We start from the raw sequence: 16819 nt of genomic DNA, 5'->3' as shown, positions 1-16819 counted from the left end.
CAGGTGAGGCTGGATGGGGCTCTGAGCAACCTGCTCTAGTTGGGGATGTCCCTGCTCCCTGTAGGGGGGTTGGACCAGATGACCTGAAGGGTCCCTTCCCACCCAAATCAGTTTGGGATTCTAGGGTAGCACGCTGTGCTAAAGGTATGCTTAATGCACTGTGGGATTAGAGAGGACTGCTTACAGAATACTATGAAATTCACACACTGGACATAAGAAAGGTGTCATGATTTTCTACATATGTTGCATGCAGGTATTTCCCATATACATTGAAATGCTTTTGAATGCTCTTGGGCAACTGAGAGTGGAAATCTGAATTAACAGACAGCAGGAGCAAGGGCAAATCTTAATCTTTGATGATTGGTTTGGTTTGTGTTTGTTTTTTTTTTTTTTTAACTAGATGCTTTTTACCTTTGCATGTGGAGGTCTCCTTTTCTGTTCTCTCTGCCATCCTCTTCACTGACTGCTGCTTCTCTTCCTCTGCCCTTCATGTGCTGCTTCTGCTGCTGTGAGGGCTGTGCTGGAGCAGTGGCAGCCTCGCTGAAGAGCTGTGACCTCTGGAGGGGCAGTGCCACACAGCGGTTAACCCGCAGAGTGGCCGTGCAGGGGGCTGGGGGAACTCCTGTGCCTGGAGTGCTGCAGGTCTTCCCTCGGCTGGTGTCCCTGTTGGGACCTCCCTGGGCCACCACCACAGCCTGCTGTGGCCTGCAGCTGGGATCCAGCTCTGCAGGGGCAACCTGACTGCTTTTGTGCCCTTCAGCTTGGGCAGCGTGTTCCCTGGCCTTGGCTGGGATCTGCACTGCTGTGTCTGTTCCACTGGCTCTAATGAAACCTCCTGTACTTTTCTGGGAGCCAGAAACCCCAGTTGTCTCCATGCTGCTGCCAAAACCTCCAGCTCTTCTTTTTCTTCGTTTTCTCCATTGTGTTTATATCCAAACATACAATATATAGAATGGAGGCAGAATAAATTAAATTTCTAAACAATTAAATCAACAAAGGATAATCCTGCATATTAAACTCAAAATAGTCCATATCTTAGTTTAGCATTATTTTATAAAGATAAAAATAAAGGTTATCATATCTTAATATTCAGTATTATGCAAATAGGGTTTATGCACTTACAGTCTTTTCATGTTGGTTCCTCAGTTCCCTCAGTATCTCTTGATTCTTTTGGTTAGTTTGCATCAGTTGGCATTGTGAGGGGAAGTGGTGCTGTTAATTAGATTCCTGACAGGTTCATGAAAGTAGGTGAGTAGGGAAGAGGCCACTGAGAAAAAAGCTGCACGTGTTTATCCATTAGGAAAAGTGACCTTATGGGTTTCACCTAAATTACTTTTCAGTTATTTTCTTTCTCTGAGAAAATTAATTTTAGTCACAAAGTAACTTTTTATGAAGCTATCAGTGTATATTTGATGAAGCAACATCTGGAAATCAAAATCTGACTGCTTGACTTCACCTGGTGAGTAAATGAAATGTTTAGAGTATTAGAATACAAAAGTTACATTATTGTTTACTCCTTTCCCTTCATTCTGCTTTGGTAGCTCGAGATCTCTGAAAATGTCATTTAAATGGCTGCAAGTAGAAAACTATTCTGTGAATCTAGCCCAAAAGGAGATTCATTTGTTTTTCTGCTGGTGATGATCAAAGTCTGCAAAACAGTAGCACGCACCTCCCAATAATACCTCATGCTAAATATCAAGACAGACTTAAAGTTACAACTAAAGTTAAAGCTAACTGTATATATAACTATAACTAAAACTTATAAGGACATTAGCAAATGGTGCAGGGAAGTACTTTGTCTGTTATGTGCATTTGCTAAGTGTTTAAGATAGGTAGTGAGGGATTTGTTGGGGTTTTGTTGTTTGTTCTTTTTAAGTCCAAACATAACCCTCCCCTTTCTCTCCCAGCTTATTGTACTTAATGGCATTGTGCTTTCAAATTTGTCATAAAAGTGTAATCAATCTGGTGATCAATAACTAGCTGTTGCATTCTTTTTGTACTGAAGAAGTAATTTAATAGCTGAGGTTAACAGAAGTCAGATTTCAGTATAAATATCAATTATCTGTTACATTTAATGATTATATCTCCAGTTTCATGAACAGTTATGTGCTTAGATATAAATAATGGTAGATTACAGCAAGACTGGCTGTGTGCATAAAGCTAAACTGATGTGTTACTTTGCAAGAGTTGAGAAGTTGGTGGAGTTCTTAAAGCTGATTTTCTGTGTGACATTTCCTGAGCAGTGGCTGGTGAGATTATTTACCTTTCTTTCTTTTACAGTCAGGTTGCTACACTGGAGAAAAATAGGGCTACTCTGGTTTTAGCAGGTTTTTTGGTGCCTGACTTTGGGGAGCAGCTGCAGTACTCTGGCTCAGCTCAGTCAGGCCAGCCAGGCATTACACCCTGTCTTCAGAGCTGGAAACTGTGGCAGTGTGTAGCAGCTGCTCCCTGGATTCAGGATGTTCAGCTCAGATCTTGGGAGATCAGAAGTTGATTCTAGAAAAGAAAAAAAGGGGTGGAGGTTCTCTAGCAGAAATGGTGGGGCTGTTGTGTATTTGGAGTCTTGGAGCAAGCCTGGGAACAGTCTTACTTGATTTGAACCTGTGCTGTGATAGACCTGGTATCATGCTCTTCCCTCTGCTGCTTCAAACTCTGCTGGAAAGTGGAATAATTTGTATTTTAGTCACTGTGGAGCATTATTTTAATCTTTCTGAAAAGAAATTTTTACAGGTTGTGGCTTAAAACAGCAGCTAGGAGTGTGATCCACAGAGACATGGTTCACCTGAACCGGCTCAGGAGCAGATCCCTTTGTGTAAGGAAGCAAAGATAAACTATCCAGGGTTAGCTCTCCCTTAGAGAAACACACCTGTTTCATGCACTCCTCTGTTTTCTCCACGCTGCTGCCAGAGCTCGAGCCAGAAGATGGCAGAATATCAAGGACTGATGAAGTGCAACCTGAGCTGGGAGCTGAAGGTGGCTGCTAGCAGCTCCTCTCTCTCAGAGTGCCTTGAGTTTGCTGGCTGACATCAGAGAATTCAATCTGGCCTGCACGAGGAGCATCTTGTGTTTATCATTAAAATTTCATCCCGGCGGTTACGATGCTTGTTTTCTGGGTCAGCCCTTGAATCCCTTTTCATTTGAGACAGTGGTGGTTGTGGTTACCTCACTCCCAATCGATGCTGTGTTTACCAGCCTTTCTACAGTTACGTCTCTCGGAGGATCTTCTTTAGAGGGGTGTCATCCTCCCCTCTCTCCATATCCAATTCAAATGTAGTTTTGTCTTTAAGGCAGAGTTTACTTAAAGCAATTATGTGGCTGCTCGCTTGGCTTTTAGGAATTACCACTGGGAATTAGGTTCACTGCATCTAATGCTGTTGTGTGTTTGGTTTCAGGACACAACACCTGGATTGCTTCACTTTCTGTTAATAAAATCTTAATTGTTTTTTTTTTTCCTTTTAACCAAGCACATGTTCAGACAGTAGGATTGCTACTTTTTGTTTTCTCGTGGCAGTGCTGACAGCCACACTGATGGACATTTGCAGTCCAAGGTTAGGTCTTCCTGGAGATACCAACCTCAGAGCAGTGCTCCTGGTCCTTGTTTGAGCTGTGCAGTCGTTCCACAGTGGATCCTGTGGTGTGACATCTCTGTAGCTTGGTGTGAGACTTGTGCTGTCTGACTGGCTGTCTGTAAAATACTCGTGTGGCTGTCCTGGAACTGAACTTGCTTTGTGTCAGTGGTGATCATCTCCCCTCCCAGCTCGCTCCATAAAACCACACCAGGTCTGCTTGGAGTCCAGAGGATGTTTTGTTGTGCATTCTGTTAACTTTTATGCTGCTGGAAAGGGCACTGTGGCTTCCCTGCAGCTGCTTGTAGCTCTGCAAGCTTCCCAAGGGAAAATAAATAGAAGAGATCTGGAGTCAGACCACCCTTCCAAAGACCCAGAAATGTAAAGGTACCTGCTTTTTCTTTCTTCAGTTTTCCTTGGCTGAAGAAAGAGTCGTAGGCCGTTAGTGAAGAGCTTCTGTGAGTGGAGACCTAAGGGCATGCCTCTGCTGTGCCACAGACTGATGTAGCAGATGCTGCATGGAGCACCTCTTGCAGTCTAGGTTGGGAATCATCCCCTGCTTCTTCTCCTTCTATTTTAACTTCAGACATTTTCCTCCTTCCCCCAGTAAGTACTGTCTTCTTTCCTAGAGATTTTATGTTCTTGAGTTAGGGCTAGTGAGATTCCTGCACTTGGATTACCTCAATAAATCAACAGATGAACGCTTCCTCCACTTTCAGGGTGGAGCACACTTGGCACACATGGTGTTTCTCCAGGAGATGCTTGATAAAGGCAGTGAGAAGCAAAAGAAGAGCTTTCTAAATATCCTGTGCAGTTACAGGAATCATCTCTTTTAGAGGCAGTGATACATTTTGATTCTCTCATACCGAGAAACTAAATGCTCTGAAATCATTTTCATACAGTTGTGTTCATTCCAAAGGAGTCTTTTGGGAGTTAGAGTTTAAACGCTGCAGGACTTTCAAACAGTTTGGGTCTTTCAGTTTAAGTTATTACGACCAACTTACAGACATATAAGTAGCTGCTACTATATGGTAGGTTTCTTTGTTCTCTGCCATCACCTCCCACTCTGCTTTCCTCTTGCCCAGAGGTGACCTGCAAATGACTTTTGAAAAAAATGGGCTTGCCATTCTTTTTAGCTTCATAATGATGTGTGAAACTAGCCCGAAAGGCTTGAAAACACTTTTCTGCACTTCTAAAAACTTCATGTCAACTCTCATCTAATTTGGTTTTTTTTGCTATAGGGCTTGTGGGCTATTCTCAAGGTATTTATTATTAGCTCTTGCATCTTAATTCAGTGTGCAGACCTGGGGAAACCAAAATATTAATTAGTAATGAAAATGAATAAAAGTTAACAAACTGAAGTCTTAAACAGCCTGAATAAACCCCTGCCTTACTTAATTGCTTACATTTCCCGTGTATAATGGTACAACCTTGATAGTTCCTCCCAGCAACTGACAGCCTGGATGTAAAACGAAGCAATAAGGCTGAAGGTAAAAACACTTACCCTTTCCCTTCAACCTCCCCCAAACCTTTTGTGTCCTCTTCACTCATTCTCATCATTGTTAAGAAGTAATAAGTGTCAGACCTTCTTTTCTTGCAAGTGAGTCACCTTTAGGAGATTTGAAAACAGGATGACATCATGAGTTCAGAGGGGTCAGATGACAAACTAGGGGAGTTAGGTAAGGGTGTGTACAGTGACAAACACATTGGCTTCTCTGTCAGCTTGTGAAAAAGAGCCTTTCAGGTGAAAGCAATAGCAGAAGCTTGATACTGGCTCTTTGTGAGAGATGCTTTTCCAGCCTGCCTGGCCATTAAGCTATTGGTTTACCTGTAGGTTTTGCTGGATGCAGAGGAGCTGCAGTGAGGTGTGCTGTGTGCACAGTCATTTCCAGTAGTCTGAAGTCACAGTTGGTATTTTTGAACTTGGAAAGCCTGGGTTTCTACTCAGGCCAGACAAACCCATCCTTCTTTCTGTTAAACTCCTTGAACACTGCATTTTTCCTGTTTTCACAACCTACCAGCCTCTGGGCTGTTGTCCTCAGTGCCTAGAGTGCAGGTGATACCTCTCCTCTCTGCTGTGGGCAGTGTGTTGCAGTTTGTGTTCCTTCCAATGTGTAAATGTATCAATTTACATCATCTTCAAATGCTGTTTTCTCACCTGTATCTGAAACTGCAGCTGCTGTTGTATTTCTTACACTGTGTGTTTGTCCTTTGTGAAATAAAGGGGCTGATAGACCAGAACGTTTTCCCAAATTACATCATAATGCTTCTGAAAAAGAGAATTTTCTTTTTCTCCTGCCATGTCAGTAGCCTATGGCACTACCCACAATAATACATTTCCTTGGTCAGAGCAGCTGCCTTAATTAACGGGCCTGGGTTAATGCAAGCCACCAGAACCTTGATCTAAACAACAGGAGATTCTTGGCCTTAAAAAAGAAATGGCTAGAGACAGTTTGGCTTCTCTGACTTCTGCTTTTCTAAGTGCTCATTAAAATGTTTTGCCTTCCATATAACCCTTTGGCTTGTTTCTGTTCCCTTGGTATGACATTTGCATGTGCTTAAAATTAATAAGAAGGTGAAGCATGCAGAAGTGCTTGGGATGGTGAAATGCTAATTTTGTTACAGATAACAACAGTAAGCTGCAGGAGGACTGCACGCTCTCTCCAGAAGCTTAATCCACTTTCTAGAGCTATCATTTCCTAAAGAAAGCCTTAAAATTGAAGGTAGAAGCTTTCTGCAGCTCAGTTTCTGTGAGTGGTCCACAGATGGATGTAGGTTGATGAATTAGAAAGTCAAGTTTCAAGCAGAGGAGTTTGGGAACTGATCACAGGGATGCTCAGAACTTATTTCCTACATGTTAAATCTTAAAGTGTTTCCAGATCTGTTTGGGTACAAGTTAGTTGCTTTTTTTTTTTTAGCTGCACTCGTATATCAAGCAACCAAAAATAGTGTTTGGATGAAATCAGGGACGTGACTGTTCTACTTCATGTTCTTCTATCAGCATTAGGATTGTTTCAGATGCTGGTTTTGGTTTACCCCCATCTGTTTTTTCTTGTATTTTATGGTGTAGCTTTCTGCCACGCTATGTAATAGCAGAAAACATTCTCTTTCTGTTCATGTGTATTTCATTTTTGGTCACTGTGTTCTATTTACAATCCTTTCTGGCATGTAAAGTAGTTCTTTACTCTGTCATTACTACTAGACTGTTTTTCCTGACTCCTCCCCATAAGGAATCCTTTAGCCACGCTACCTGTTGGTTATATGTGCAGTGGCAAGATCAGCATCTCTAGCTGTAAATGAGAACAGGAAGGCTGGGGAATTTTTACCTCCTTCATCCAGCCTTACTCCATGAGGCATCCACACGGTGATGGATGTATCTAAGCATTATTATTGTTATCCCTCACTTCAGAGCAGGGTTGTGGCTTAATATTGAGTATAAAGAAGGTAATAGAATCCATTTAATGTCATCATTGTATGTTGTGATTGAGGAATCTTCCAACTTGCAGTGGTTTTGATGAAGAGGTTTTTTGAAATTGAACATTATGAGTTAGTGCTGTCTTCACTAGAGCCTTGTAGAGGAGATGAAGCTTAGGAGCAATTTGAACCACGTTACAAAGGACTTGGGTTTGCATGTTTAATTGGACCTTATTCTTCAGCCTACTGAGGGGGCCACTGGCTATATACCTTCACCACATGAAGGACTGCTCAGTTGCTTTTGGAATAAGGATGAAAGATCTGAGATGCCCGTTGCAGGAAGACAATGCAAAATACTCATCATTTTACTTGCTTATCAACAGGCACAGATTTAAACAGAGCTATAGCTAGAGATTGTTACTTGAGGAAAATTCCTACTGACTTCAATAAAATGCATTGACATTGTAAAGGCTTCATAATAAGATCTTTTGAGTATTAACAGATGGTCACTGACTGCCTGAAACAAAGTTGTTGGGTTTTTTGTTTTGTTTTGTTGATCACCACAGGTATCTGGAAGCTGAACAGACTTTGCCTTCTGGAAATCAAACCTGACTGCAAAACAAAGGTTTTTCTTTCTCCTTCCTTTTTATTTTCTTGCTACAAATTCTTTAGAGAAAATATGGAAAATGCAGACTGATTTCTGAAGCATCTTATCACATGTCTTTGGTGTCCAGACCAGCTTGGTGTAGTAAGGCTTGCCCTGAAATGGTGTGCTTGAGGCAGCTGACAAAATGGACTGACACCAGCATCCTGTTTGAAGAGAAACCCAGCAACAGTCTAGTTGACCTGCTTGTTTGAAGTGAAATTCTGCAGTGCCAGCAGTAAGCAAGCCAGGAAGGAGAGCAGTTTGTCTTTGCTGCTGCCATGGACTGAATGAGTGGAGTCTTGACTGTTTTGAAAATGTTCCTGTTAACAGTTTTTCTTTTGTGTATTTGTCAGTTTATGTATTAGTTGCAGTTGTACTTTGCACAAACACTAATTAGACAGCCATCAACACTCGGGGCCAAAGGCTTACTAACAATGCAACTGTGATAGCAGTGTCTTAATTGGTTGAGTATAATTGTCATTAGGCAATGATAAAGACATCTGGGGCTCTGGAGAGAGATCAGCCTCCCCCTCCTCTTCTTCCCCAAATTTGTTCTGGCTGGTGCTATCCAACACAGTTGAGCTTTTTCAGATGAGATTCTGTGTTTTGACCAGTTTCCTGATGTTTTTCTCCTTATGAAATCGTCTGCCTCTTCAGCACCACTTCATTAGAGCAGTGCCCAGCCTCCCTCTCTGCTTCCTCCCACATGTGCTCTGCACTTCACCACCTGCTTCCCAGCCATTGTGGGACAGCAGCAGCTCTTAACCCCCAGCTCCTTCTCCTTCACCCTTCTGCTTTCACTCAAGTGAGAGGGCACAAGGAAATTGTTCATCTCATTATGACATTGCTGCCAGTAAAAAGTAGTTGAAATGCTTTTGATTAGTGGGTAGGTATTTTTATTACAGTATGTTTATAAATACCATATGAGTTTAATTTTATTCAGTTTCTCTATACCATATGCATCCCACTCATTTGTGCTCCTTTTCAGCAAGTTTTTTTTATGCATGTCTGTAAAGCTTAAGATGAATTTGCAGACTGATTTTTACAGATGTATACATATCTGTCCAGAATTACAGAACTGTAATTGTAGTAGAAACCTATAGCTCTTGTCTGTCTTCTGCTGCTACTTCTCATGTGTATAGACTGAGCAGAGTGAGTTCAGAAGAGCAAAGTGAAATGTAAGTCCATCAAAGAAGCTGAGTTACCTGGGTGGAGAGTCTCTGTTGAACACTAAGTGTCTGGTGAACAGGAGAGCCAGGGCTGAAAAGCCAGGCCCTGCATGGACAAAACACCTTGGAAGGCACCAGGGCAGGGGGAATCTGGAGAGAGGGAAACTTGAGGTCATAAGCCACAGTCTTTGTCTTCTGCTCCCTGTTGTGCTTGGGAAAGCAAGATTTCCAACAGCCTTTCTAAGTGAAGTAAATCAAGTATGGTCTGTAATGTGGCTTTTTTGTTGGTTTGTTTTTTTTCTTTCTTTGAACTTGAGAACTCAGAACTTGTAGGGTTTGGGTTTGTTGGTTTTTTTTTTTTCCTTCTGCAAGTGGTTTATATCAGATGCTGGGGTATTTATGTGCCACTGCAATAATAATCTCATTACACCCATCAGGGGGAAGAAAGAAGCTAAATGCTATTGGTATTACAGCAGATAAGAGGTATTTATTATTATTTTAAACAGAAAGATTTTGGGTTATGTGGGGTGGGTTGTTTTTTTTTTGCTTTTGTTTGGTTTGTGGTTTTTTTTCTTTCCACTCCAGCAGAAAGCTGTGTGGACCTTTCACAGCCACCTCCACAGAAAAATCAGTAACTGAGGGAGTTTGGAGGGCTGTGCCTGTTCTGGAGCAGAACACTTCCATCTAGGGTTCTTTCATTCGTCAGCTGATAATCCAAACTAAACATTCACAGGGAAGTGTAAAAGTTGGGGTAGGAAATGAATAGAAAGACTGAAATTATCTAGAAATAGGTTCTGTGAAGTACAGAGTGTTCTTTTCCTCAGCCATCTATATCGGTGCAGCAGATTTGCCAATTATCTGCAATAAAGCAGCTTTTTATTTTTTTATGGCAAGGCAATGTTTTAAGAGTTTAAAAGCCTTTTGTTGTGGTTACAAATTGAAAGTGGGTTGCTCAGCATCAAAAGGGGATGGGGGGATAGTTGAACCATTAAATTTTTTTAGTACAGAATTGGACTCATCTGTGTTTGAAATTCTTCCAGTTGAGTTCTGGTCCAGGCCCAGTGTATGCTGGAAGTGGCCATGTGGTGGGGCTGGCCAGCAGAGCTTGCTGTCAGCTGAGGGGATGGTTTATAGCTCCCATTTCCCCCTGCTGGCTCCCTGCCCAGACCCAGACCTCCCCTTCTGTTTCCCGCATGGTCTTGTAACATCTCTCCATATCCTCAAGGTTTCCACGTGGGACTGCTCTGCTGTCATGCTGCACTGGGAAGGATGCAAGTGGTGTTGCTGAGCGAGACATGAGGGCCAGGAGGGATGGGGGCAAAGGTGCTTTACTGCTCTTCTCCCTCCTCTTCCTCATCAATGTGAAGCACTTGTCCTAGCTTGCAGTGTGCTGGTGGGATTTCTGGACAGACACGTGCAGGCAGGGTTTGGTGGGTGCTTGCAGGGCTCTCCTGGCACACACAGTGCTCCTTGTTCTCTGTCATGGCAGAACTGGAACGAGCACTGAGGCCAGGATCCTCCCGTGGGTGGTTCTGTAGTATCTGAACCCATGAGAGCCCACCTGTAGTTCTGTAGTATCCAAACTGTAGTAGTTCAGTACTACTTCTGTAGGAGGTTCTGTAGTGTCTGAACCCCCAAGAGGTACAGGTAACAGGCTCTTTTGTTCAGCAGCTCCTTGCTGGGGCTGGAGAGCAGCGTAGCTTCATGGCAGAGGAGTGAAAGCTCCACTGTGTACCTGTACATCCCTGGAGAGGAAGGGAGTGAGGATGAAGAGGCTGCAGGGTGATCTGGTGCAGAGATGGTTCCTTTGTTTAACAGGTCCAAGCACAAAGAGATAAGAATTTGAGTCAAATTTATTTCAAACAGAGGGTCAGAAAGGTTTGGTGGTTCTGTTCCTTTTGGAGCTTAGTTGTAGAGGGGGTTCAGGTGGTTTTTCAGGGAGGAAGACTGGCTCAAACTGACTGTCACCCTGGCAGAAGGTTCTTGCTGTTCCCTGCGTGGCCAGGACTGGGGGAGTCTGAGACCTGAGTCTGTAAGCAGCAGCTCTGCACAGAGCACTAGGGTTTTGGGGTGGACTGATGGCTGCTGTGATTTAAGATGTTGGGTGGCTTCACACATACAGCTGTGGCTAAAGCTCCCCTTTGTTTTCCCAGTAGCCAAATGGCAGCTGTGTCCAGGGCTCTATCACCATCCACCCTGAGAAATCAGCAACACGTCCTTCTGCTAAGGAAGAGCAGTGGCAACAGTCTTCATAGCACTCATCCTCTTTGCCCTCCACCTCACTTCTCTGGACCACTCAGACCCTGCAGAGATTCCCCCTCTGCTCCCTGAGCTCCCTAAGGAGCCCACTTGCATTGGGCCTGATTCAAATTCCACCAAAATTGGTGGCAGGACCCCATCTGCCTCACAGATTTTTAACAATCCCTTGGCCATTAAGATGCCCAAAAGGATGGGTGAGTAGAGTCCAACTGACTCTGGGCCTCCTTGGAAAAATCCTTGCTCATGTTTCAGACCTAATCCCTGAAATGTCCCTCCATTGGGAATGGACATGGGGAAGAGATCCCCAGGAGAGGACCCTCAGCACCCCAACCCTCCTCTTCTGCCACAGTAGGGCACCTTTAAGGCAACAGGGCCCCCAGCTGCCAGAACAGCTGAATATGGTTATTTTACATAGACACCTCAGTGGCCTCCTGAAGCCAAAAGCCACCCCACCCCATTGTGCTGCATGTTCACTGACTGTCACGATGGCTGGCAGGAAGAGGTCCCAGAGCAGCAAAGAGAGCAGCTGCCCACCCAGAGGTGGACAACCTGGCAAGAAACTGGAGGAGGTGCTGAGGAAGAGGTGGCCAGTGAGGGAAGGCACCATCAGCTCCACAGCAGCTGCTCCTGTAGCTGGTGGTGTGGAGCCCCTGCAGCTGGGTCCACCTGCAGGATGGCTCCCTGGGTACCACTCCATGGGTGCCAGGGCTCTTCTCCACACCACCAGCAAAGCAGAGCTGTAGGAGCACTGGTCTTACCTTGTAATGCACTGAAGAGGAGTCCAGGTAACAAGGACACACATTTCTCTCTTCCTGATTCCATGCTGGGAATTAATGCGTGTCTCCTGCTGCTTGACAGATTTCACCACCCCTCAAGCACTCTAATTAGTCCTGTGATGTGGAGTGTTGTCACCCAGAGATGTTGGGAGTTATCTGCTCCAGAGTACCTGTAACCCCATTGCATGGTACTGCCCAGAGAACTGAGTCACCCAAGTCAAAGTCCAACATCTTCCAAACCTTTAAGGACTTTCTTTCACCTCCTTTGTAAATAGCTGTTTTCTCATTTTCCTTCAGAACACAGGACAGCCAGATTTCTAAGTGGTAGACCTTTGAGGCTTCTAAGAAGCATTCTTCATCTCCTTTTCCCCCAGAATTTGGGATGTAACAGCAAAGCTGACAGAGCAGGAAGCAGCCTTCATTTGCCTACAGAATCCAAGTCTCAACTATGGCAGAGAAAGACTTGGACTGTTTGACAGTGTTAATTGTTAAAGTTATGTCAAAATCTATCTGAAATAATTATTGAACTGTTCCAAATAGCTATTGAAGTGTGTTCTTTGACCAGTCATAAAGGGAGTGTCTCTACTTCTCCTGCAATGTTCTTTTTCTTTATTAGGATGCTGTGTCCACAGCATAGATGGCACAAAGTAGTTCATGTAACAACCTTCATTCAGATACACTCAGTATTATCTGTGAAGTTTAGTTCTGATATTTTATTTTCTCATTGACAGGCTCTAGTTTGATGTTAAACTCTAGTTCTTCTGATGTTTCGATGAGAGAGCCTTCTGCAAAGAAGGCAGCACTGCTTTAATTCTAAAGACAACTTTTAATTGTATTAATAAATCAATTAGTCTTCACAGAGGTAGGGAAGTCTGATCCATTGATGAGGCATTAAGAATTTTCTTTCCATGAAGAGCAGCAGGTTGGGTGGGTGTACATGAGTGCTCGTGTAAATGCTCTGATTAACCAGCCTTTCCTTGGTGCAACCACAATCCAAATTTTTCAAGACCAAAAAGGAACAGTTGGAAGTTTTGCCATGATGTAATTAGACTTGTCACTGATTCCTTTTTTTTCCCTGAGCCTGACTCTCCTTACATTCTAGTTGTAATGCTAAAACTGATAGTTGGCAACCCATGGTAGCTCAGTTGTGTCCTTCTTGTAGCCACCATATACCTGGTTGTCTTGGAAGACTTGGTGCTACGTTGGGAATAAAATGAGCAAAGCTGATGGGCTTATACACAGAGTGTGTAAATAGGAGGAGAATCAGCCTGTGAGCTGTAAATGACGTTGGGGTTTAAGACACTTTTTGTTTCTCCCTTCCTTCTCCTGCAGCCACCTCTCTTCAGCTGCCTTGGGATGAATAATAGCTTTCTTTTCCAGATACACATCAGGAGAAGTGAGGTTGTGGGACACTCGCACCTGGGACTACACAGCCCCTATCCTCGAACCAATGCATGGTCCTGGTGATGCTGGACCTCAGCCACATGTCTCCTTTGTGAGGATAAACAGCTCTCTGGCTGTAGCAGCTTACGAGGACGGTAAGTAACCACAACTCTCCTCCCTGTTTTTTTTTTTTTTCCAAAAAAAAAAAAAAGGCTTTACAGAAATGAAGCAGCTGTGCTCAGCTTTTTGTGTGTCTAATCCTGTGTGTACGCACACACACACACTTGCTTTTATGTGAGAAAGTTGGCCAATAACCCTAAATGCATTAGGAGGCAGTGGAACATAGCACCCATTAAAACTGATGTTTAATTCCTACTGGAACTGCTACACAAAGCTTGAGTGCCAGGTTGTAGTCCAGCCAAACTATCTTAAGCAAATAACTTGTTTTGCTATAAAAATATTAAATATTCTTCCACCAGCCTTCTCCTCTGTCCAAAACTCCCTCGGGATGCTGGGAAGCTTTGTTATGGGAGTGCTGGGAAAGTTGCATGTCTGATTAATCTGCCTCTTCTCTTGCTCTTGGCATGGTTTGTGGATGCCCCTTTTCTTAGCTGAAGTATTTGTTCATAATGATTGGTTATGATGTGCTTTGACACAGAGAAATAAAAGCTCTAAGCTAATATTTAATGAAACCTGAATAAAATGTTGGTTATATGCATTGGTTTAAATATACTTAGATGTTTATATAACGGGCAACAAGAGCCAGAGACCAACTGTATGTCTACTAGACGTGGGAACAACCATTACAAAAGTCAGTGCTGGCCAGATGGGATCCTAGGCCGAGTTGCTCAGGCAGAACTCAACTCCTGTCCTCTTTCTTTAAAATGTGTGATTTGACACTTAAAAACCTCTCCTCGGGTACGAATAAAGGGTATTTTCAAATTTAGGGAGCTTTGTACACATACTATCTTTGATCCTGGCATTTCTGCATGTGAAAACAAAATTGAAGGTGGGTAATGCAAACAATCTCTAATCCATATATTTTATTTTAGAGGAAATTAAATGCTTTATTTGTGAAAACAACTGTTTTAAGATGATTGACATCCGTAGGTGTTTTTCTATCATGGAGCATGCTAGAAGGGTTTTCTGTTGCTAAAACTTGTTGACAGATGTTTTCTGACAACAGCAAGTCTGGTATTATAAAATACTCATTAATATTATTTATTCAAGTCATAGGAAATTATAACACAATGATAGTTTTAAGCGCTGGCTTTTTGTCCAGTGTGCCAAACAATGGCTAGCTGAGGGTCTTTTGTTTGTTTTCTAGTCTCCCACTGACTAATCTAATAATTTATCTAGGGTTTTTCTTTTCTGTCATATTCCTTGTCATCAGTCCTGTGTGTGACTAAACCAGTTTGCATAAAGCTCGGCATCTTTTATTCTTTTGGGGAGAGATTTTAATGGGCTCTGTGATTATGGCAGTTACTCTGATTTGAGCAGCCTGGTCAGAATAGATTAGTTTCTATGTAAACAGGGAATCATAAAGCCTGATTTTAGAAATGTTTACTAACTGGAATCTGGAAGCATATATTTACAGCTTGGTGGAGAGAATTATTGTAAACTCGGGGAGGGAGAAGACCACTTTGAAGATAATGTGTTTGATTGTTCTTTGTTGTACTTTTCCAGCTCCCTTTTCTCTTTGTTTGTAAGTTTGACTAACACAGAGAAACCATCTGCTAGCATTGGAGGTGGTGCTGTCAAGCAAAGAGTCTAGACTCCTCTGTCGAGTCCCTGGCTAGCAGACTCGTGCAGATAACATCAGTTTCTCCCAGTTGAACAGAGCTCACGCAGCGCTGTCCTTGGCAGCCGATGAGAGGGAAGAGCTGACAGGCACTCTGCTGGCCCCACGCTCGCCTCGCGGGGCTGGGGCAGCAAACGCCTCCCCAGGCCTAGGAGAAAGGTTTGTCTCACTGGGATGCCTGCAGCCAAAGCGGGTTGTAACTCCACCATGGCACTAAAGAAAGATGGAATTGTGGATGTTTCTGAGGGCGTCAGCCTCGGAGATACAAGCTGCAAGGAGAGGTGAACGGAGGAAAACGTGTGGGGAGAAGATGAAGTTCCCTCCGCCCGCGCCAGGGCTCAGTGGGGGCACTCTATGTACACCTGGGGCAACGGGACTTGGCAGCTCGAGCCACAGTTGTGATTTTTGAATTCCGACCCACTGGCCTCATATTTCTTCTGCCTTGTTTCCTATTGTCAGCACTGGCAGTCCTCCAGTTTGATTTTACCACTAATTGTGTTGCACGTTACCGAACTGAAATGAATCAAATCAAAATGCTTTTCCTGGAGCATTAGATAAAGCAGGCGAGGGTTCTGGGTAATGAGCAGATGCTGCTAATGCAGGGACAGTAAAGGCCTTGCCAGGACTCCATCTGCTCCATGCTTGCCTGACTTTGGCTGTGAGCCACAGCTTTTGGGAAACAGCAGTCTACTTTAGCCATCACTCTCCCCCCTGCCCTCCGGAGTCTCATAGTTTGACTTGAAAACAATGTGCTGCAACAAGAGAACCCACTTCTTTTTTTTTTTTCCCTTTAATTTTTAAACTCTGTGCTTCGTACTCGTGTAGGCATGGTGGGGAGATGCTGCCCTGCTGCTTTGAGACCTGTCAGGAGGAGCTGGTGGTGCTTCACAAGTTGCAGAGTAGCAACGTGGAGCGAAGGAAGGTGGTTTCTGCAGGGATCAGAAGTGCTCTTGCTTATTAGCAGGCTCCAGGAAGGGAATTTTGGCAGCGCTGCTTTCTGGGACTGGAAATCTGCTGTCTTGTCCATCCTGGGGACCTTAAAGCTGCTTCTGGGTATTGTCCCTTCTGTACCCTTTTTGCAAAGAGAGGAATGGTGTAATGTGGTGTCGTCTCTGAAGTGCCATGCTGCAAGATAGCAAGGGCAGGGAAACGGGCTGGCTTGAGTAATGGCAGAAGTTTGTGAAGAAAACTGTGTGTAGCAGGCAGCAGTTATTTATTCCCCTGAGATACTTATGGGTGCTTTTGGACACAAACCTTGGTTTGGATGAAGGGCATGTGATTTCCCATCATGGTCAGAGAATTGTGCCTCTTGAGTCCCCAGCTTGGGAATGAAATACAGACTTCCTTCATCTCTGCCTTTCCTGAGGGACTGCACAGGGATGGTGTCACTTGGGAATCTCTGTGAGAAGAGAGATGGAGATAAAACCTGACAATGTTTGGTAGGAACTGGTGTGATAATGTAAGGTCACAACCCTGAGGTCTAGGCTCTGTTTAGTATGGTAAGTAGTTGCTGTACCTGCCAAAAGTTGAGGAACAGCATTGTGATGAAAATAAAATGTAAAATGGCAGTTAATGAACACAAAGTATCTACTAAGGTTACACTGGCTGGCTGTTGGTGGCCCCTCCGACTGGAGATGGTTTTGGGAGAAACTCAAAATTCAAGGTAAGGAGTTTAGAGACTTCAGGCTGGTGTTCATTTCCACCCCTGTGTTGTGTCTGCTGTTTGTACTTTGTACAGGTATGATGTTACCTGAAAATGACAAGGAAATAAATTAATGTTTCCATCTTGTTGGAAAAAAAAATAC

At 43.6% G+C, this 16819-nt stretch overlaps 1 protein-coding gene across 1 annotated transcript in view; it reads left to right on the top strand.

Annotated features, from left to right (window-relative positions):
* FBXW8 (F-box and WD repeat domain containing 8) overlaps positions 1-16819 on the top strand; it is a gene marked incomplete at its 5' end in the record, with an annotated part of 47952 nt that overhangs the window by 8251 nt on the left and 22882 nt on the right. Inside the window, one exon of the mRNA XM_008938390.1 lies at positions 13211-13368. Coding sequence (XP_008936638.1) covers positions 13211-13368 — 158 coding nt within the window. The remainder of the gene's footprint in view (positions 1-13210; positions 13369-16819) is intronic.

The sequence above is a fragment of the Merops nubicus genome, unplaced genomic scaffold, assembly GCF_000691845.1.
Source record: "Merops nubicus isolate BGI_N331 unplaced genomic scaffold, ASM69184v1 scaffold18244, whole genome shotgun sequence".
NCBI lineage: Eukaryota > Metazoa > Chordata > Aves > Coraciiformes > Meropidae > Merops > Merops nubicus.
This window is presented reverse-complemented; position numbering and strand designations above follow the sequence as displayed.